We start from the raw sequence: 23,050 nt of genomic DNA, 5'->3' as shown, positions 1-23,050 counted from the left end.
TGAAGCATTCATCCGCATTATTAGATTGTTAATTCCCACCTTGGTCGTGAACTATAGCCACAAATGTTGAGGGGTTTTGCAGATTATTTGAAAATTTTGTCTTTAACATTGAATCTAATCCCATCATGTTGGGTCCTCATGATGTATTTTTTCTTAAAACTGGAAAACCTAGACAAAGTTTAGAATTTAGGAGGCCAGAAAAGGATGAGGATTGAATTGAATACTAGATGTATTAATTCCAATTGGAAAGCTGATATCTGAACAGAGAACAGAGAATTTTACATTCTAGGAGAGTAAATGTGATATAAAAAAGAAAGAAAAGAAAAATAGTTTCCAGATAGAAAAGACAAACAATCTAACAAAAATTGGAATCCTTTTACCTTCAAGTGGATACCACCTTTAAGAGCATCGAGAATTTGAATGATGTAATGATGTAGGTCCATCAATGGTGATGGCAAGCCCAAGTGGGCTTTAAAGTGGCTTGTCAAGACAATTGTTTTATAAGGAAAATGCATATGTGGTCCTACATCTTTTATGTGGTAATGCCCAAAAGATTTTCCTCTAATTTTTGTGATTCATCTAAGCCTCACAAATGCATTAATCTTGTTAAACAATTTTGTATCCCTAGAAATTATGGTTATCGATGATTCAGTTGAGTGCATTGACTCAAATTATTTTAATATTTATTTTTTGGAGAGTAAATATTTATAGTGTGTATGTTTTGGTAAGTTACTTTTGAACTTAACAAAGGATTGGGAAACTATTGGTCTAGGGTTAACCAATAGGACTCCATAAATATGTGACTTTATTTAGTATTTTTATAGAGAAGGAAAAACTAAGCAAAGAGTAAAGAGAGGTACAAAAAGGGTGTATTGAGTTTTTGGTAAAGAAAGATTGAGAGAGTTTGAAATGTGTATTTCTAAGAAACATGTTTACACAATTTTCAAGTTAACTTCAGGATTGGCAAAGACTTTAAAATAGGTCATGCATGACCAATTATTTAGGTTGGTTTTGGTAATCCGAAGTTCTTGAGTTCATAATAACTTTATTATTTGATAGTATTTTAACAAACTTGGGCCATGCACTAAACATGTGTTGGATTTACCCATGAATGTGTCACAATTTCTTTGCAATTAATTAGTCTTAATTCTCTTTACTAAGTATATATACTTTTTTGCTTACGAGTTCTCTATTATAATTTTTTAACTACAGATTTAAGTAACATTTCATTGTTTGATAATTTTTATGTAAGCATTTATGTTCCATTTAGATATATTTTCTATTTTTTATCTTTTACAAAAGAAAACTTTATCTAAAAAACATATATTCATATACAAAAAATATAGACTTACCTTACATTTTGAAAAATATTTTTCAAAAAATTTAAAATTCCAAATAGTAATTTTTTTTAATATTTTTTTTTTCAAATCAAGTTTAAAAGGCACTACATTTTGGATATAAGACTCAAAGACTTTTCATATTTCATGTAGAAGTTATTGCTATTTTTATTTTTAAAACTAGAAAATAACTCCATCCAAAAGGACACTTAATTATTAGTATAATTAATTAATTGAAAGGAAATGTATAAATAGTAAGCTAAATGACATTTTTATTGTGAGATGTTTTATACAGTAATTTAATTCATGGACCCCATGTATGGTCCATTCCCCAACTAGAATAGTTGATTATTTGAACAAAAGAACAACCTCATTATGGTTATATTGATTGTTTTTCATCTATTATTTGTGATGGTAGTTGTGTCTTAAAACTAGAAGACTTTTTGTCTTTTATATAGCAGTTGTAACTGTTTTTTATTTTTAAAACTAGAAAAATAAAAACTCCATCCAAATGGACACTTAATTATTAGTAAAAATTAATTAATTGAAAGCAAATATATAAATAGTGAGCTAAATAACCTTTCTCTTGTGAGACATTTTGTACAATAATTTAATTCATGGACCACATATGTGGTCCATTCCCCAACTAGAATAGTGGATTGCTTGAACAAATGAACAACCTCATAATGACTATATTAATTGTTTTTCGTCTATTATTTGTGATGGTAGTTGTGTGTTAAGACTCGAAGACTTTTTATGTTTTGTATAGAAGTTATTACTATTTTTTATTTTTAAAACTAGAAAATAAGAACTCCATCCAAATGGACACTCAATTATTAATACAATTAATTAATTGAAAGCAAATGTTTAAATAATAATCTAAATAACATTTTTCTTGGAGACATTTTGTACAATAATTTAATTCATGGACCCCATATGTGTGGTCCATTCCCCAACTAAAATAGTTGATTATTTGAACAAAAGAACAACCTCACAATGGTTATATTAATTATTTTTGTCTATTATTTGTGATGGTAGTTGTGTCTTAAGAGTTAGATGATTTTTTATATTTTCAATAGAAGTTATTACTATTTTTTATTTTTAAAACTGGAAAATAAGAACTTTATCCAAATGAACACTTATATATTAGAACCATTAGTTAATTGAAAGCAAATGTATAAATCGTAAGCTAAGTAACATTTTTCTTGTAAGACATTTTGTACAATAATTTAATTCATGGACCCCATATATGATCCATTCCCCAACTAGAATAGTTGATTATTTAAACAAAAGAAAAACTAAATTATGGTTATATTAATTATTTTTCATTTATTATTTGTGATGGTAGTTGTATCCTCTTCAATCTATTTATGTATCAACTACAAGCATTGATGAGGTTATGTTACTCCCTCAGTCCAATTTTTGCATTAAATTTTGTATTTTCTAATAGCTATTCATGTATAAAAGTCTAGGGTGAGAGTGTTTAAATTATACATAGAAGATACTGTCATCTTTACATTGTTCAATCAATCATGAATAATGGATGAGTGGAGCCATTTGATTTTTTTATATATATAAACATTTACTGATTTTGTAAAATTTATTTTAATTTTAAATCTTATTAACTTAATAAAAAAAATAAAAACATGATTTATATTATGATTGATTTTAAATAAAAGCAATTTTCATAAAAATATATTTTTTTTTTAGGAAAAAAATTTTAATCACTTTGTGATAACTACTCAGCATTGATGATGTGAGTTCTCTCCCTTAAGTGATCTCTTTATAAGAATTGTTGATAAAAACAAAATGAATTGCATGATGTTTCTATCCCATTAAGGTTAATTTTATCAAATACATATGAATAGATAAGTAAAATTTACTTCACAATTAAGGAATTGTTTTAATAAAAAAAGTACTATAAAAATTAATTGATTTATTAATTAAAGAGTCAATAGTCCAGTTCACTTCACATTCAAATTAATCTGTGATATCATAGTTTTTATAACAAAATAAATATATTTTTTATTTTCATATCAATGAGTTTATTTTTGTTTTCAATTATTATGTTGTTTTCATCTCTAAAGAGCTCTTAGTGGATTGAGTGGTCTTTTTGTTTGAGCTTAAATTTGAAATACATGCTAGTCATGGAACACATTTTTTTTAAGTAAAAATGCACACTTTTATACATCTCTGGATCCCATTATTCATTGCAATGAGCTTTGTCTTTCTAAGAAAAAAAGAAAGTTGGCTGAGATTTGTCTTATAACTATATATCTCAACAAAATAAGTCACTAACATGATATCAACAAAGCTCCAAATTTTATCCAAGTAATTCATATCCACATATAATTCGAGGAAGAATTTTCCACCAATTAGTAAAACTTTTTCAAAATTAAAATTAATTTGCACTCATGTTAATAAAACTTAAGAGCTATATAATCCTTTTCAATTCCAAGAGCACTTTGATAAAATAAAATAAAATAAGTGCAGGATTGAGCTATATAATTTTTCAATTCCATTAGTTGTAGACAAAGATGTAGTTGGATGTCAACACCGACTAATGGGAATGTTGGATGTATCACATTTAAGTCTATAACAAGGTTGCTATCTTCACATGCTTACTCTAGGATGAATTCGTTTAACCAGAGTAGTTGGAGTAAAGTGTTTCAATGTGAAATAATCCTGGTGTTCTTATCCTTTGCTGATTACTTTCGGCCTAGGTTCTTCCTGCGACCTTCACGTCTTTCAACAAAGGACAGGCCTTCTGACAAACTCTAGTTTTGTAGAGCAGTCTATGAAGCATTCATCAGCATTATTAGATTGTAAATTCTCATCTTGGTCTTGAGCTATGGTATGGCCACAACTGTTGAGGGTTTTGCAGATTTTTCCAAAATTTTGTCTCTAACATTGAATCAAATCCCATCCTGTCAGGTCCATATGATGTGATTTTTCACAAAACTGGAAAACCCAGATAGGGTTTAGAATTTAGGAGTCCAGAAAATATGAGGATTGAATTGAATACGAGATGTATTGACTCTAATTGCAAAGCTAAAATTTGAACAAAAAATAAAGGATTTTACACTCTAGTAAGGGTGACTTATCTGTCAACTTTTCTACTATCACCCCCAAAAAAATCAAACTCTGCCTTACGTAAAGTTGCCAGAGTACGATTAACCTCTGGATTTGAAATCACTACTTATATACCTGGTATTGGCCATAATTCACAAGAACATTTTGTAGTCTTAGTAAGAGGGGGAAGGGTTAAGGATTTACCCAATGTGAGATATCATATTGTTCGAGGAACTCTAGACACTATCGGAGTAAAGGATCATCAACAAGGGTGTTCTAGTGCATTGTAGATTCTTATCCAAGACTTGTATCATTTGATTATACCATGTGAATCGCTAGAAACAAACATGTGAAGTGTATGGCTAACCTAATAACAAAAGTTTCGTAAGGGGATTGGAGCAGGCTACCATGTAAACGTTCTATTAAAAAGAAAAAAGAACAAAAAAAAGAAAAGAAAAATATGTTCCCAAATAGCAAAAACAAACTATCTAACAAAAATTCAATCTCTTTTTACTTCAAGTGCATATGGCCTTTCAAGAGCATTGAGAATTTGAATGATGTTGGTCCATTACTAGTGATGGGAAGCCAAGTGGGCTTTAGAATGGCTTTTCAAGACAACTGTTTGATAAGGAAAATGCATGTGTACATGGGTCCTGCATGTTTTATGTTGTAATTCCCAAAATATTTTCCTTTGATTTTTGTGATTCTTCTGAGCTTCACAAATGCATTAATCTTGTTGAACAATTTTTGTGACATCTCACGTTGAATAGGGAAAAAAGCTCATGATGATATATATGTTGGGCTCCTCTTAACTTTAGAGATGCATTTTAAAGCCTTGAAAGCCCCTTGGCTTAGAATAGATAATACAAAAACAATTGTGTGTCTTATTTGGATGAAAAACAAAGTGAAAATTTGTTAGTCCTTAGTCCTTGTTGTGGTTCAAATACTAGTTCCTTAAGACTTCCAAATGAAAAAAAAGCATGTCTATATTTTTCATAGATGATGGGTCTCACTTACAAATTGTGAACACCTTTAATAAAAATGATAAACATCAACCACAAATTATGCATTTGTCTAGGAAAGAAGTACAAGAAATGACAACTAATTTGGTTTTGAAATATAACATAAATGATTTATAAAATATTAAGAGAAATAAGATAGTTCATATTGTAAGGATAAAAATTATGAAAGAACTAATAGAGTTAAAAAAGTTTATTTCTCTCAGGGCAAAATAGTTAAAAGAATTCAATCCAAACAAGGAGTAATGTTGGTTAAAGTGAACTTCCTGTATCAACTAGGTTGTTGACGTGGGCATATTTGGTCCTTACTTCTTAAAATGAATTGTAATTATTAATTTTAAACAAGTTATATTTAAAAGTGCATAGAGTGGAAAAGAAATATTTTTAATTATTTCATATGTAATTGTAGGTGTAAATTTTAATTGAAAAATTCAGAGCATTTCGATAAAATGAAATAAAATATGTGTGGAATTGAGCTCATGTATATAATCCTTTTTAATTCCATTATTTGTAGATGAAAGAGGTGGTTAGATGTCAACACCAACTAATGGAAATGTTGGATGTATCACATTTAAGTCTATAAATAAGTGTTTCATCTTCATCCTTCCCTCCATGTAAACCTCTTAATAACTTCATTTCTACCAATTCAACAATGGCCTTTGAATATTCTTCATCCTACTCCTTACTCTCTCGACTCTTTATCACTCCTTACTACTTCATATTTCTCCTTGTCCTTCTATACTCAATATCATCATTCCATGTCACTTCTATATCTGCCTCTACACCTACCACTTCTCTTTCAAAAGTTGAAAAAGATCAAGAAAGACTCGCTCTTCTAACATGGAAAGCCAGTCTTGATAATCAAACCCAATCTTTCCTCTCTTCTTGGTCTGGACGCAATTCTTGCTATCATTGGTTTGGATTAACTTGTCACAAGTCAGGAAGTGTCTCCAATTTAGAACTTGACAATTGCGGTTTGAGAGGTACACTCCACAATCTCAATTTCTCATCACTCCCTAACCTTCTCACTCTTAATCTTTATAACAACTCCCTTTATGGAACCATTCCAATCAACATTGGTAATCTTTCCAAACGAATCACAAATCTTAACTTTGCTTTCAATCATTTCACTGGTGTAATATCTCCCCAACTTGGATTTCTAACATCTCTTAGTGTTCTAGCATTGTCTTCTAATAATTTTAGAGGCCCAATTCCTCCTTCCATAGGTAATTTAAGAAACTTAACTACTTTGTATGTTTTTGAGAATGAGCTTTCTGGTTCCATCCCTCAAGAAATTGGATTGTTAAGATCTCTTAATGATCTTCAATTGTCAACTAACAATCTTATTGGTCCAATCCCTCATTCCATAGGAAACTTGAGGAACTTAACCACTTTGCATTTTTTTGAGAACAAGCTTTCTGGTTCCATTCCTCAAGAAATTGGATTGTTAAGATCTCTTAATGATCTTCAATTGTCAACTAGCAATCTCATTGGTCCAATTCCTCCTTCCATAGGAAACCTGAGGAACTTAACCACTTTGTATCTTTTTGAGAACAAGCTTTCTGGTTCCATTCCTCAAGAAATTGGATTGTTAAGATCTCTTAATGATCTTCAATTGTCAACTAACAATCTCACAGGTCCAATCCCTCATTCCATAGGAAACTTGAGGAACTTAACCACTTTGCATCTTTTCAAGAACAAGCTTTCTGGTTTCATTCCCCAAGAAATTGGATTGTTAAGATCTCTTAATGATCTTCAATTGTCAACTAACAATCTCATTGGTCCAATCCCTCATTCCATAGGTAACTTGAGGAACTTAACCACTTTATACCTTCATACTAACAAACTATCTGGTTCTATTCCTCAAGAAATTGGATTGTTGACATCACTTAATGATCTTGAGTTGGCAACTAATAGTCTCACTGGTTCAATCCCTCCATCCATAGGAAACTTGAGAAACTTAACCACTCTATATCTTTTTGAGAACGAGCTTTCTGGTTTCATCCCTCAAGAAATTGGATTGTTAAGATCTCTTAATGATCTTGAATTGTCAACTAACAATCTCACTGGTCCAATCCCTCCTTCCATAGGAAACCTAAGGAACTTAACCACTTTGCATCTTTTCAAGAATAAGCTTTCTGGTTCCATCCCCCAAGAAATTGGATTGTTAAAATCTCTTAATGATCTTCAATTGTCAACTAACAATCTCACTGGTCCAATCCCTCCTTCCATAGGTAACTTGAGGAACTTAACCACTTTATACCTTCATACAAACAAACTATCCGATTCTATTCCTCAAGAAATTGGATTGTTGACATCACTTAATGATCTTGAGTTGGCAACTAATAGTCTCACTGGTCCGATCCCTCCATCCATTGGAAACTTGAGAAATTTAACCACTTTATATCTTTTTGAGAACGAGCTTTCTGGTTTCATCCCTCAAGAAATTGGATTGTTAAGATCTCTTAATGATCTTCAATTGTCATTTAACAATCTCATCGGTCCAATCCCTCCTTCGATAGGTAACTTGAGGAACTTAACGACTTTGTACCTTCATACAAACAAACTATCTGGTTCTATTCCTCAAGAAATTGGATTGTTGACATCACTTATAGATCTTGAGTTGGAAACTAATAGTCTCACTGGTTCGATCCCTCCATCCATTGGAAACTTGAGAAATTTAACCACTTTATATCTTTTTGAGAACAAGCTTTCTGGTTCCATCCCTCAAGAAATTGGATTGTTGACATCACTTTATGATCTTGACTTGGCAGCTAATAGTCTCAGTGGTCCAATCCCTCCATCCATAGGAAACTTGTCCAGCTTAACCTTTTTGTTCCTTGATCACAACAAGCTTAGTGGTGCGATTCCTCTTGAAATGAATAATATCACTCATTTGAAATCTTTACAGTTAGTTGAGAATAACTTCATTGGCCAACTACCACAAGAGATATGCCTTGGTAGTGTTCTTGAAAACTTTACAGCCTCTGGAAATCATTTCACTGGTCCTATTCCAAAAGGCTTGAAAAATTGCACTAGCTTATTCAGAGTTAGGCTTGAAAGAAATCAATTGACAGGGGACATAGCCGAAAGTTTTGGTGTGTACCCAACTCTAAATTATATTGATCTAAGCAGCAACAATTTTTATGGTGAGCTTTCTGAGAAATGGGGGCAGTGCCACATGCTCACAAACCTGAACATCTCCAACAACAATATTTCTGGTGCTATACCGCCTCAACTTGGGAAAGCAACTCAGCTGCGACAGCTTGATCTCTCCGCCAATCATCTAAGTGGGAAGATCCTGAAAGAGTTGGGTATGTTGCCATTATTGTTCAAATTGTTATTAGGAAACAACAGTCTTTCAGGTAGTATTCCTTTGGAATTGGGAAACTTATCCAATCTTGAAATTCTTGACTTGGCATCAAACAACATAAGCGGTTCAATTCCCAAACAACTGGGAAACTTCTGGAAATTAAGGTCCTTCAACTTGAGCGAGAATAGATTTGTGGATAGCATTCCCGATGAAATTGGAAAGTTGCATCATCTTGAAAGTCTCGATCTTAGTCAAAATATGCTAATAGGAGAGATACCACCGCTACTTGGAGAATTACAGTACCTGGAAACGTTGAATCTCTCCCATAACGGGCTCTCTGGCACCATCCCACACACGTTTGATGATCTGATAAGCCTGACAGTTGTTGATATATCCTACAATCAGTTGGAAGGTCCTCTCCCCAACATCAAAGCCTTCGCTCCATTTGAGGCATTCAAAAATAATAAAGGTCTGTGTGGTAATAATGTCACTCATCTCAAGCCATGCAGTGCTAGTCGAAAGAAGGCCAACAAGTTTTCTGTTTTGATAGTAATACTCCTACTTGTGAGCAGTCTATTGTTCTTACTTGCTTTTGTTATTGGCATTTTTTTTCTTTTCCAAAAATTGAGGAAGAGAAAAAACAAGTCTCCAGAAGCAGATGTCGAAGATCTATTTGCAATATGGGGCCATGATGGGGAATTGTTGTATGAGCACATCATACAGGGGACCGACAATTTCAGTTCGAAACAGTGTATTGGCACTGGAGGATATGGTACTGTTTACAAGGCTGAGTTGCCAACAGGTCGGGTTGTTGCTGTGAAAAAGCTTCACTCATCAGAAGATGGAGATATGGCTGATTTGAAAGCTTTCAAAAGCGAGATTCATGCTTTAACACAGATAAGGCACCGCAACATCGTCAAGCTTTATGGCTTCAGTTCATTTGCAGAGAACTCATTTTTGGTTTATGAGTTTATGGAAAAGGGGAGTTTGCAAAACATTCTATGCAATGACGAAGAAGCAGAAAGATTAGATTGGATTGTGAGGCTAAACGTTATTAAAGGCGTGGCTAAAGCTTTATCGTATATGCACCATGATTGCTCACCTCCTGTAATTCATCGAGACATATCGAGCAACAATGTTTTGTTAGATTCAGAATATGAAGCTCATGTATCTGACTTCGGCACGGCTAGGCTTTTAAAGTCAGACTCATCTAATTGGACTTCATTTGCAGGAACTTTTGGTTATACAGCTCCAGGTACATTTTTCTTAGTGCCTTGCTTATCTCTAAATGGCCTCTATACGTCATATGTAACGTTTCTAATTGCTTAGCAGAGCAGAGCATGATCTAATCTTCTTTTGCAGAACTTGCTTACACAATGAAGGTGGATAATAAAACCGATGTTTACAGCTTCGGTGTTGTGACATTAGAAGTAATTATGGGAAGGCATCCCGGAGAGCTTATCTCATCCCTGTTATCATCAGCGTCCTCCTCATCTGCATCACCATCAACGGTCGGCCATTTCCTGCTGAATGATGTGATAGACCAGCGCCCCTCACCTCCTGTGAATCAAGTGGCAGAGGAAGTAGTGGTTGCAGTGAAGTTGGCATTTGCATGTTTGTGCGTTAATCCCCAATCTCGGCCAACTATGCAACAAGTTGCTCGAGCACTCTCAAAACAGTGGCCACCATTGCCAAAACCGTTTTCTGTGATTACGTTGGGTGAGCTGCTGGGTCATGGTCATGGGGATGAAACTAGCTGAGGGTTCTCACTTCTCCATGTAAATTCGTTATCGATCAATTATTACTGAAAAATGTAAAAGCAAGAAGGCATACTGTTATGACATCCATGAGGTGGGCGCAAGCAATCGTGCATAATTTCTCTTGTTTTTTTGAACTTCTATTATAATATAAAACTACAATTATATTATTTTTCTAATATATTTGAAGGGTGGAATGTGCAGGTTATTCAGAAGCATGATCTGCCACCATGTGATGTCCTTGCAACCTTTGGAATATATTTTCCTTTGAAGGGCCCCTCAAGCAGGTACTTCATTTGTATCTATATCAGCTAAAGAGTCGTATGTGATGACATTTTTATTAAAGAATGTGATGATTTTACCTCCTGTTGCTTTCAACTTTGCAGGTGTATCAGTAACCAAGTAGGCTACTGAATATGAAGAGCCTGCTGGGGATGCACTCAAATTCAATCATCCGGAATCATTGATGTTTATCGTTTCAGTTCGATCCTAAGGTGAATGATTTCATTAACATGAAAATCTCTTTTTCTCTCTCTCATTTGTAATAGACCCGTAAATTGGTTGTGATGCAGGGCTGTCGTGGAGGAGTGCGGGAATGCCGATGACCGTGTCTCTACTTCTGAGGCTGCCAAACAATCTGCATCACCGGATGCTTGGACAAGTTGATTTTATTAATGGGGGGCCCTCCATGCCAGGTTTGATCAGCTTCTGCTATGTTATTTCACTCTATTCAAAGAGCTAAAACAAGGCTGCCATCTTCACAGGGTTTCTCTGGGATGAATGTAGTCCTCCAAATATTTTTCTGTTAGTATTCTTTAAGAATAGGTCAGCTTGAATATTGCTGAAATATAGGATATAGTTATTGCTTTCTGTTTTGCTTCAATGTATTATTTATACGATTTGATTTTAATGAAAATATGAAGTTCACACATTTATCAAATTCTTTATATAATCCTTTTCAATTCCATTCGTTGTAGACAAAGAGGTAGTTGGATGTCAACACCAACTAATGGGAATGTTGGATGTATCACATTTAAGTCTATGTCATGGTTAATATCTTCACAGGTTTTCTCTAGGATGAATACGTTTAACCAGAGTAGTTGGAGTAAAGTTCAGTGTGAAATGATCCCAGCCTTCTTATCCTTTGCCGACTACTTTCGGCCAAGGTTCTTCCTGCTCGAGAATGTGAGGATCTTCATGTCTTTCAACAAAGGACAGGCATTCTAACAAACTCTAGTTTCGTAGAGCAGTCTATGAAGCATTCATCAGCATTATTAGATTGTAAATTCCCACCTTGGTCTTGAGCTGTGGTCACAACTGTTGAGGGTTTTGCAGATTTTTCCAAAATTTTGTACCTAACATTGAATCAAATCCCATCCTCTTGGGTCCCCATGATGTAGTTTTTCACAAAACTGGGTCATAGAATTTAGGAGGCCATAAAAAGATGAGGATTGAATTGAATACGAGATGTATTGACTCCAATTGCAAAGCTGAAATTTGAACAGAGAACAGAGGATTTTACATTCTAGACGTGAGGGGCTTATATCTAGGAAATAAAGTGGGAGCTTCAGATAAAACTCTTTGAAGTCTGATATGGAAAATTTCTGTTGTGTGTCTCACAGGATATAACTCTGGTGTCAATAACACTGGAGATTTGGAGACGCGTCATGGAGACATGGGCCTAATTGCATGGGACGTGCTCCTTCCATCTGGGGCAATCATCCCTAGATACTTCAAGCATCATGATCCTCAATGGTTTTATCTTCATATCTCGATCCAGATTGTGGGTTTTCTTCCGGGTCTTGCTACTGTCGTCGCAGGAAGGACACTCTACAATGGACTGGAGTCTTATCGCATTCCCAAATTCAAGATTCACAGACCCCTCGGATCCTTGGTGTTTTTCCTTGGCATTCTTCAGGTTTGTTTTCACTCTCCCTGGGCGTTCACTCGACATTAACTAAATATATTTCTTCAAGCATGCTGAAAACTAAGTTTTCTTCTTCTTGGGTAATGGCATTGATTCTAAGGCCGGACAAGACATCCAAACAGCGCAAGTACTGGAACTAGTAACATCACTTGGTAGGGAGACTTGCTCTCATCTTGGGAGCTCTGAATATTGTGATTGGACTTTGAGTGGCAGAAGCAGGCTTGGGGTGGAAGATAGGATATGGGTTTCTTGTGACAGTAAGCGTCCTTGGGGCTGGGGAGAGCCAACATGTAATCTTTACAATTTTTTAATAGATTGTTGAGAGTGATAATTCCCAAAACTGTTGAAATCACTTTTTTTTTTTTTTTTTTTTAACTATGAGTTTTTCGTTATTATCTCCCTTCAAAATGGGTGACAAACTGTATTTTTTTTGTTAAGAAGAAACAAGCAACTCAAGGAGAACATGATCTAAAGAGCATATGAGCATATTAAACAGAACTACTTCCTACACTTGCATAGTTTAGTTTGATAAAAAAAAAAAAAAAGCATTTTAGTAAAATCCCCGATAAGGAGAATAAATATATATTTAGGAATTGATGATAATTAACTAAAGATAATTAATGATCGATTGAAAGTGTTTTTATTGGAAATGCTTTTAATTGAAGTGTTTCTCTAAAAACGTTTAACCTTGCAATTTTACATATATATTATATTTGTATGGACTCCTCTTAGCCTTGTAAACATATTTTGAAATTTTGAAAACCTGTTGGACCTAGAACAAACAATATATTCACAGTTGCGAGTCTAGAGCCCCTTTAATATGCATTCTATTTTATTGTAAACTATAAATGATTAATTTGGTAGTCCTTGTTATAGGCTACATGTCGATTCCTTAGGACTTCCAAATGGAAAAAAAAGTATGGTCTCACTTATAGATGAACCAAGATAAGTATCAACAACAAACCATGCATTTGATTGAGAAAAAAGTAGAAGAAATATTGATAGCTAATTTGGTTTTAAAATTTCACATAAATGATTTACAAAATCTTAAGAGAAACAAGAAAGCTTATATGTTCTAATGATAAAAATTATGAAAGAAATAATAAAGTTAAAAGAGGGAAAAATAGTTAAAAGAATTCAATCCAATAATGAATAAGGGAGGAATTTAAAATTTAAAAACTTAAAAATTGAGTTTTAATTAATTAATTCTTAAATGATTTTGAAATAAAATTTATGACCTAAGCCTTTTGATTTTTTTTTTTCATCCATTGATACTATAACACCCCAAATTAATTTTAAGGGTAAAATAGTAAATTAAAAATTAATTAAATTCATTAGGGGAAAAATGTCATTTTTTCCATTAATAGTCCTAGGTATGAATTAGATTTTTTTTTTCTTGTCTTCTCTATTCCAAAAACCTTATTAACCAAAATTAGAGAATTGGTGAACATAGGGGTGAAGGTTTGAAGGTTTAAGGTTTGAAGTCCATACTTTTCCGATAAGATTCTAACCCCTAGATTAATATTTTAGATTCGTTAGTTACTTTAAAACATATTAGATATTTTTTTGGAAAATCTAAATCTAGATTAGGGTTTGTTTATTAAACTTTTAGATCAAAATGTTTGAAAAATTGCAAGTATAGGTTGATTTATTGATGAAGATAGGAAAATTTCAAAAATTTCAATGGAATAGAAAAATAAATAAATAAATTTAAAATGAAAAAAAACAGAGGAAGAAAAGAAATTTTAGATTTAGATAATAAATAAATAAGTCGTTAGTGGAGACTTTAGATTGAAAAGAAAATAAATAAATAAATAATAAGAAGAATTACATGATTTCTGGATTTTGGAGGGGTGATATATAGATACTTGTATTTATGGTTTTGAGGCATTGTATTTGTGTGCACATTCCTAGAAGTAAAAAAAAAAAAAAAGACGTGTTAGGGTTAAGAAAGAAATAAAGAATAAAAAAGAGGCATGTGCATTGGATGGAAGGAAGAACTTGGAAAACCAAGAATAAATAAATAAATAATGAATCATCATAATAATGATGATGACAATTGAAAGAACTTGCTTTGTTTTATTGGTTTTGTGTGTCCCGGAGACAAGTGGGTAATGGTTTGGGTGGCTATTGAATTTGATAATTAATAAAATAATAATATTTAGGTCTAGGTTAATAAATAAGATAATAGTAATAATGGTTTAATGTAATAAATAGAATGAGAGATTTAGTAAAATATATATATATATATATATATATAATGAAATAAAATTGCAATTTAATTAAATTAGTAATGTGTTATTAGAATCAAATTAGAAATTTATTAATTTTATTTAAATACGGAATAGATTAATTAAATTGTAGATAAATAGTAATATTTATTTCTATTATGTTATGTTAAGTGAAGAATAGATTTTCCATAATTATTTCTCTCCAAGGTTTTTTAGGACTCTTTTGAGCTAAGAGAAATTAATACAAACTTTGCAAAAGAAGATAATTATATATATATATATATGTAAATGTTATTTTTGCTTTTATGTATGGATCAAATATATTTTTGCATGAAAAATATATTATAACATTTCTTTTGTTTATAATAGAATATATGGAGGTCTTATGTTTCCGTAAGTTTGAATAAATAAAACAAAGAATTTGATTTTAATTTTTTTGGTCCTTATCAATGGAGTATAATAATTGACTTTTCGGCCCTTGTCAACGAAATATAATAGTTGACCTTTTCATTTTTGTGGTGAAAAATATAATTGATTTAGACCCCAACCTTGAGGGCTTTGATTAGAGGTTACTTTTGATTCTGTCCACCTTAAAAGGAACAAATTTGAGGCTAACTACCCATTTGTAAAGTTTCACTTAACTAAGCGCCATTTATTGTTTGGTAACTAGAATAAAAATAATTGAAATGTATTTGATTTGGATTTGATATGAAATGGTTTTGATATATATGAAAATGTTTGGTTGAACTGTTTAAAATGTATTAGCATGTTTGAACTCAAACGTTTTATGAAAATGATTATACCCTATATCTCCTATTTGGAAGCATGAATGAAAATATTTGATCTATGAAACTATATTAATGTTTTTTATTGAGTTTTGAGTTCATCCCCCTTTGTTGTTAATTTTTCAAGTACCCTAAGTTCGGGTGAGAAATGAAAATTTTGGCTTTATTAGGATATTTGTTTAAACTCTCTTTTTGGGATTTTGTTAAATATTAGAATTTAATTATTGTTAGCTATTGTTTTAGTTTGAAATTGCTCAGACAAAAATATTATGGTTGATATGTTGGTTTAAAAGTTGAGATTTGAAGATTTTAGAATTTTTGTTCTATTACTGTAGACCCTCCATTTTGTCCCCTTAACACATGTTCTATTGAGGGCTCGTTTAGTATTTTACAATGGTTCATTTGTAGCTAATTACTACTATGCAATTTGCCTTCTCTGAGCCACCTTAGAGACTTTGGTTGAGGGTTTATCTGGCTTCTCATTGTGACATTAGTCATCCTTTGAGTTTAGGTTAGGCTTTACTTTGGGTGCACTTTAAGTTAAATTCCACTTAGTTCACTCTAGGTCACTAGAGCACTTTTCTAAGCTCACTTAGGTTTACTTTGGCCCACCTAGGCCCACTTTAGGCACCACAAGGCCCGACCCATTAGTTCATGCATTGACTCACTTTCCTTCATGGTTGCATAGTCTTCACTATTGAATGACTGGGTGAAACATTTAATGAATCTGCGATTCCTTTAAGGTATACACCAAGAAGGTTTGTTCTTCAACCCAAGCAAAAATTATTGGTAATTATTGAGAGTGATCAAAGAGGATTTGCAACAGAAGAGCGTGAAGCTGCTAAAAAGGAATGCTTTGAGGCTGCTGAAGCAGAGGAGTTAGAAGAACTCTAATGTGAACCTGCAGTTGGAAAATTCTGAATTGGCAGAAAGTTTAGAAGCCATTCAAGCCTTTGCAAGTTTTGTTTTGGAATGTCCAGAGGTAGAAGAAGTAAGGAAACTGAACCACAATTCGAGACACGAAAATGAAGATTTGCCAAAGAAATTGGGCAACTCCAAACAAATCAATGTGATCTGATGTAGAGAGCCAGTCTATCTTCAGCAGCTTAATGTTCACCTACGCCATGAGCTGAGAAATTAACAGGCTGGTGGCTCAACTGCATGTAAAGGAACTATTGCATTCGCTCAGCAGCAGCCCTCACTATTGGACTTTCTCCAGCACAGCGAATTTTGGAAAGCCAGAGGACTCTTACAAGCTAATTCCATGGATGTGCAAGCGACTTATGAAGTCAATTCCAGGGAGTTGCTGTTTGTTGACGCCTATCACTTGAGTGGGCCACATAAAGACACTTTGTTGTCTGCATCTGCCTTAGATGTAGATGATGACTAATATCCTCTAGTTTATGGGGTGGTTAATACTGATAATGAAGAAAACTGGTTGTGGTTCCTAGAGCATCTGAAGTATTTACTGATGAATTGTCATGTGGTTCTAATTTCAGATAGGAACCCAAGCTTTCTTTCAGCAACTAACAAAGTATTTGGCAGTGGTTACAATGCTCACTGTCTCAGCCGTTTGAAGGAGAGCCTAGACTACTTCATAAGTAGTAATCTGGTCTTAAAGATGGGACATTTAAAATCTGCTCTTGATGCCAAGGTCAGGTATCAGAAAGAATATGTTCAGGACATGGTGTAGTTTGGAAGCACTTATGAGCATGTAGAACACGCAAAATCTAGACCCAGTCCAATACAAGCTGAACCACAGACGAAACTAGAGAAAATGTAGGCTGATATTGAAAAGTTGAAGGCAAACTTGATAGAAAAAGAAACTAAATTGTTGAGTATTTCAAAGGAAATGGGAGATGGACTAATTCCAGTTTGGGATTTTGGTGAATTGCACTTGGCACCCCTCAGAAGGTCAATTCAAATACTAATCTGAAAACGACTTAAGTATACTCCACATCAGTCTCCTGCCCCAAAGAAGGTTTATGCAAAGACCTGTTCAACGGAAATTGTTTTAGTCTTTAATAAACCAGAGGTGGCAGGTCCATTTATCTGAAGGAATGTGGTAGTTCAGCGATGAGAGCAGATGGAGAACCTATAGATTGCCCAAATGCATATGTGATTGTTCATAGATGTACTTCAGATTCTTTTTCAAGAACTCCTTGAAGACTGTCCGGACCGACCATTCCAGCCCGGTATTTATCAATCTTTCAGAGGGTGAGGCAAAGAGGGAAGCATCTTCTCAAAATTGGGGTTTTAGTTCAATCTCTTCCTCTGCATGGTCTGAAATCATTTCATAACTGTAACCTCTCTAGCTCTCTCGAAACTTTCTCCCTCTGCTATTTTCTATGCATTTCTTCTTTCTTTGTTCTGAAGTTTATGTTTTTTCTTCCTCCCGTCTGTTTGGTTCCCGAGAAAGTCCTGGGGAATGCAACCAAGTGAGTTGAAAATTTTGAATCTCTTATAATTGCCTTCATACTATGCTTTTTTTTTATAAGTTTCGAGTTTCTTCTTTCTTCTACTTCACTCTCTCTCCTTATTTATATAAGGTTGTTGTGTTTGGTTGCTGAGAAAAGTGAGGAGAAGAGAGGGAAATGAAGCAATTGAATCTTGCGCTTTTATGTTGCTTTCTAGGGGGATGAGTGCTGAGAGCTGTAAGATTTAAATTTTTGGTTCTGCAATTTCTCAGCAAACAAACAGTGCTTTCTCGTACTGGATTTTGAATTTTGAGCTTCAATTGGGGAGATAGGTTATTTCTATTGAAGATGTTCTCAGGGAAATATAAATTTCAACTGTACAGAGTTATTTTACTGAAAGTCAAAATTTATTTTTCCCAAGCTTAACAGAAATATATTCACCAAAATAACTGGAGTTCCCAGAGAAAAAATGTCTTTTGTTGGAATTGTATTTATTTTTGGGTATCATTTTATTTATGATGAAGCGTTTTTTTATTTTTTTTTGAATCTTTTTTTTGTATTTTTTAATCGGTTGCAGAGCATTTTGCATGAAAATAGAGTGGTGTTAATTGAAGGGGTCTGAGAATTGTTCAGTTGAAGAATGGCATCTACAGGGCCATCGCAGTCTTTGAAGAGACCAGATTCCTCATTAACAAGAGGAGACCAGCTGATTATTACCCCTCTAGGTGCTGGAAATGAAGTGGGCCGTTCCTGTGTCTACATGTCCTATAAAGGGAAAACCATATTGGTATACCATAATGCATTATTCGTTTATTTTGGTTGCTAGTTTTTATACTTTGTTTTCGATATTTTTTTTAATTTGTTTGTTTCTATTATGTTCCTGTTCTGTGATGATAGTTTGACTGTGGAATTCATCCCGCATACTCAGTCATGGCTGCTTTGCCATACTTTGATGAGATTGATCCTTCAACCATTGATGTCCTTTTGGTGACACAGTATATTCTTTTTCCTTGTTGAATATTGTAATGTTATTTGTTTTTATAACTTAATGATCTGCTGAATTGAGAAATGAAATTTAGAGAATATCATGATTGTTCTTTTATATTGTACTATATACCTGGGTATGGACATATTTCTTCCAAAAAAAAAAAAAAAAAAATCATTGAATGAATTCTGTCCTGAATGGCCTTACTTAGAAAAAGTGACCAAACAACTATTGTTAAAGCATATAAAGATTTGACTGGGACCAGCTGCAAGTACTCCATCCGCACCTTCTCTTATCAATATCTGGTGCTATTAGGAGCACTGCAGATATATTTTTAAAGTAATGAGACTACATCTACCACCCAAATTTTAAGTCATTATCTGAATATCTCCTGCTTCTCAATGGCTTCTTCATTCCGTTTGCTAATATTTCTTTTTTCTCAAGGAATAAACTCTTGGAGATTCCTTTCCTCGTATGAAATAGCTTCCTAAAATTGAAATCTGTCCCTGGGCTCTTGTCTGGCCTTGAGATTTTTTCGGCTTTGAGTAGACTTTCTTGAGCCCAACTTTACTCCAGTTGAAATTCTGACTGCATGGCTGATGAGTGCTCTTGAAATGGTTGAAAGCACATCAATAGTTAGTGATCTACTACTATAAGCATGGTTTTGAGAGTATTCTCTGTAGCTGTATTAGAGGGATCACTCTATACAAAGGCCGTTGGCCATTACAGGTTCCTTTTCTGGGGTTCTGGAGGGATGAAAGGGTTAATGGACCTACCCATTCTCTGCATAAAGTGTCCATACACAAACTTGAACATGTACTTTCATATGTAAGAGTGCGAGAGGTTACAAATAATTGAATCTATCAGCTAAAATTCCTTCAGAAAAACCCCAATCATTCACTTTCTTTGATTATGTTGAAGTTCCCATTGCTTTTCTCAGCATTGTTTTCTTCTCAGTAAATGGATTTATGATTATGGTTGTGCCTTTAATGTAACTATCTGTTTTAAGGCATGAATTTCTCAACATAACTCAACTTGATTGGATGTCGACTTGTAGATCCGAAGTGTTAAAATTGCAATGTCGAGTTGTTTTGATGTTTATTGGAGAGTATTTCTTTTCCTCTGTTTTGATCAGGTTTTGTAAAGTAAGGAAGGATTTCTCATCCTTCTCTTGCACAGTTGCACTTCCATTTTTAAATCAGGTTTTGTAAAGTAGGGAAGGATGAGAAATCCTTCTCTTGCACTTCCTTTTTTAAAGGCCTGAAAAGTTATGGTCACAATGTCTATCAGGAAAAAAAAAAGGTTATGGTTACAATAACTATCAAAAAAAAAAAAAAAAACACAAAAGTTATGGTCACAATGGTCCATGTATCACAGATTAGCTTAAATCTGGTTATTTAAATTTGCGAATAGCTCTAATGTTCTATCTTGGGACTCTTATTTGAAATTAATAGTGCCACAAATGTCTACTACCTTGTCCTAAAGCCTTAATCTTTCTACCATAGACATTCATACCTGAATCATAGATTCTACCTGAGTGTAAGTACTACTGTTTTAGATCTCTATAACATCTGTGGGCTTTCTGTACTTCACCTTCCATGAGAGCAGATGAGTTTTGTCTTCAGTTCTGGACAAATAAAACTAACATAGTAGGAATTAGTCTATTAAGATTTAAATGGCTATACTTCTAATATTAATTCATGTTTTGTGTTCCACAACAACATTTTTTCTATTGTTTCTGAATTTAGTTTCAAAATTGTTACATAACTAATCTAATAAAATATAAAACTTGTTCACTAAAAAAAGCAATATGGTGTGTGTGTGTGTGTGTGTATCTCATATGCCAAAATATTGGTTGCATATAATCCTGATCTATTGCAGAATGTTGGGCCATTTACAACAATTGACTTTAGATATGTAGCTTAATTTTCTTATCTCATTTAATCTTCCTGTAACTGTAATTAAATCTCCCTTCTGCAGGTTATTGATTTCCATCAGACTTTAGAAGTAAATGGTATACGATTTTGGTGTTACACAGCTGGCCACGTCCTTGGTGCTGCCATGTTTATGGTTGATATTGCTGGTGTCCGAGTACTTTACACTGGAGACTATTCTAGCGAAGAAGATCGTCATCTCCGTGCTGCTGAGATTCCACAGTTCTGCCCTGATATTTGCATAATTGAATCCACTTATGGTGTCCAACTCCATCAGCCTCGGCATGTGCGAGAAAAACGCTTCACAGATGTCATCCACTCAACCATTTCTCAAGGGGGCCGTGTTCTAATCCCTGCATATGCTCTAGGTCGTGCCCAAGAACTCCTTCTTATCCTTGATGAGTATTGGTCTAACCATCCTGAGCTCCATAACATCCCATATTTTATGCTTCCCCCCTTGCAAAAAGGTGCATGGCTGTTTACCAGACATATATCAATTCCATGAATGAGAGGATCCGCAACCAATTTGCAAATTCGAATCCCTTTGACTTCAAGCACATATCACCCTTAAAGAGCATTGAGAATTTTAATGATGTAGGTCCATCAGTGGTGATGGCGAGCCCGGGTGGGCTTCAGAGTGGGTTGTCAAGACAACTGTTTGATATGTGGTGCTCTGATAAGAAAAATGCATGTGTTATACCTGGGTATGTCGTGGGAGGGACATTGGCAAAAACCATCATTAATGAACCCAAGGAAGTTACTTTAATGAATGGTCTTACTGCTCCCCTCAACATGCAGGTCCATTACATTTCTTTCTCTGCCCATGCAGATTTTGCACAGACAAGTACATTCTTGAAGGAGCTCATGCCACCTAACATCATTCTTGTTCATGGAGAAGCTAATGAGATGGGGAGGCTCAAACAGAAGCTTATCACCCAGTTTGCTGACTGCAACACCAAAATTATTTCCCCAAAGAACTGTCAGTCAGTTGAAATGTATTTCAACTCTGAAAAAATGGCAAAAACCATTGAGAGGCTGGCTGAAAAGACCCCAGAAGTTGGTGAAATTGTCAGTGGTTTACTGGTAAAGAAAGGGTTCACTTATCAGATAATGGCACCTGATGATCTCCATGTCTTCTCACAGCTATCCACGGCAAATGTCACCCAGAGGATTACTATTCCTTACACTGGTGCCTTTGGTGTAATAAAGCACAGGCTGAAGCAGATATATGAGAGTGTTGAGTCATTGCCAGATGAAGAATCTGAGGTTCCAGCTTTTCAAGTCCATGAACGGGTGACAGTGAAGCATGAGTCGGAGAAGCATATTTCATTGCGTTGGACATCAGATCCAATTAGTGACATGGTCTCTGACTCCATTGTGGCTCTAGTTTTAAATATCAGTCTTGAGATCCCCAAGGTAGTAGTTGAATCAGAGGCCATGAAAACTGAAGAAGAAAATGGGAAGAAAGCAGAAAAGGTTATCCACGCACTCCTTGTTTCTCTGTTTGGAGATGTGAAGTTGGAAGGGAATGGGAACCTGGTGATAAGCGTTGATGGAAATGTGGTGCATCTTGATAAACAGAGTGGGAATGTTGAGAGCGAAAATGAAGGCCTCAAGGAAAGAGTGAGAGTGGCATTCCAGCGGATCCAAAATGCTGTGAAGCCAATCCCTCCATCTGTGTCTTAGCTCCTTCCCTCAAGTTTTCTCTGTATTTTCATCTTCTTCCTAGTTAATTCTGAATTTTGTGGTTAAAGTTCTATATGAATCAATATTTCTTACACTAATTAGTCTGCTTATTTTAGGAAAATATTGAACATTGATCCACCTCAGTCCCAAGCAAGATCACATACATCAACTTTTTCTTCGTTGTACCTTTTATTTGGTAATGCTAGAGAGATTTTCATCTATGATCTTTGCGATTCGTCTGAGCTTCACAAATGCATTAATCTTGTTGAACAGCGTTATATCCCCAGAAATTATGGTTATCAATGCATAACTTGAATGTTTCATTGGTGAAGCATGTAAATAATGTTTTTGTTTTCCTTCTATTTAAGATGAGACTTGAGCCTGTTAGTAATTTTCTCACCAACCTTTGATTAAAATGGAGCTTTTGTGAGCATGGAAGTCTTGGGTTACTGATAAATTTGACCACCCACAGACAACAAAACCACAATGCTTGTTGCTCGGTCCTGTCTAAGGATTTATATGTTTGTTTGTTTTCTTTTTTTAAATTGTAGTTGGAATAAGATCAAATGGTAAGTTTTCCATTTGTT

At 34.2% G+C, this 23,050-nt stretch overlaps 1 protein-coding gene and 1 pseudogene across 6 annotated transcripts; both read left to right on the top strand.

The window, feature by feature from the left end:
* The first annotated feature begins 5,970 nt into the window (after window positions 1–5,970).
* LOC100855076 (probable leucine-rich repeat receptor-like protein kinase At1g35710) lies at window positions 5,971–12,795 on the top strand. 6 transcript variants are annotated; one of them, XR_009467146.1, is made up of 6 exons: window positions 5,971–9,996; window positions 10,104–10,592; window positions 10,703–10,785; window positions 10,885–10,992; window positions 11,071–11,193; window positions 12,121–12,209. XR_009467146.1 is itself a non-coding variant. In XM_059741279.1 (4 exons), the coding sequence occupies exons 1-4, from the start codon at window positions 6,081–6,083 to the stop codon at window positions 12,745–12,747; spliced, it is 4,791 nt and encodes a 1,596-aa protein (XP_059597262.1). In that variant the 5' UTR covers window positions 5,972–6,080; the 3' UTR covers window positions 12,748–12,795. The 6 variants fall into 6 exon arrangements, 3 of the variants coding, with proteins under 3 accessions (XP_059597264.1, XP_059597263.1, XP_059597262.1); XR_009467145.1 differs by lacking the exon at window positions 12,121–12,209 and adding an exon at window positions 11,263–11,280; XM_059741279.1 differs by lacking the exons at window positions 10,703–10,785; window positions 10,885–10,992; window positions 11,071–11,193 and adding an exon at window positions 12,526–12,795 and having other exon boundaries at window positions 5,972–9,996; window positions 10,104–10,460; window positions 12,121–12,416.
* Window positions 12,796–16,349: 3,554 nt separating this feature from the next.
* LOC100855121 (cleavage and polyadenylation specificity factor subunit 3-I-like) lies at window positions 16,350–22,684 on the top strand (annotated as a pseudogene).
* Window positions 22,685–23,050: the final 366 nt, after the last annotated feature.

The sequence above is a fragment of the Vitis vinifera genome, chromosome 12, assembly GCF_030704535.1.
Source record: "Vitis vinifera cultivar Pinot Noir 40024 chromosome 12, ASM3070453v1".
Taxonomy (NCBI): domain Eukaryota; kingdom Viridiplantae; phylum Streptophyta; class Magnoliopsida; order Vitales; family Vitaceae; genus Vitis; species Vitis vinifera.
Note: the sequence above shows the minus strand (reverse complement) of the source record. Positions and strands in the feature narration are given on the sequence as shown.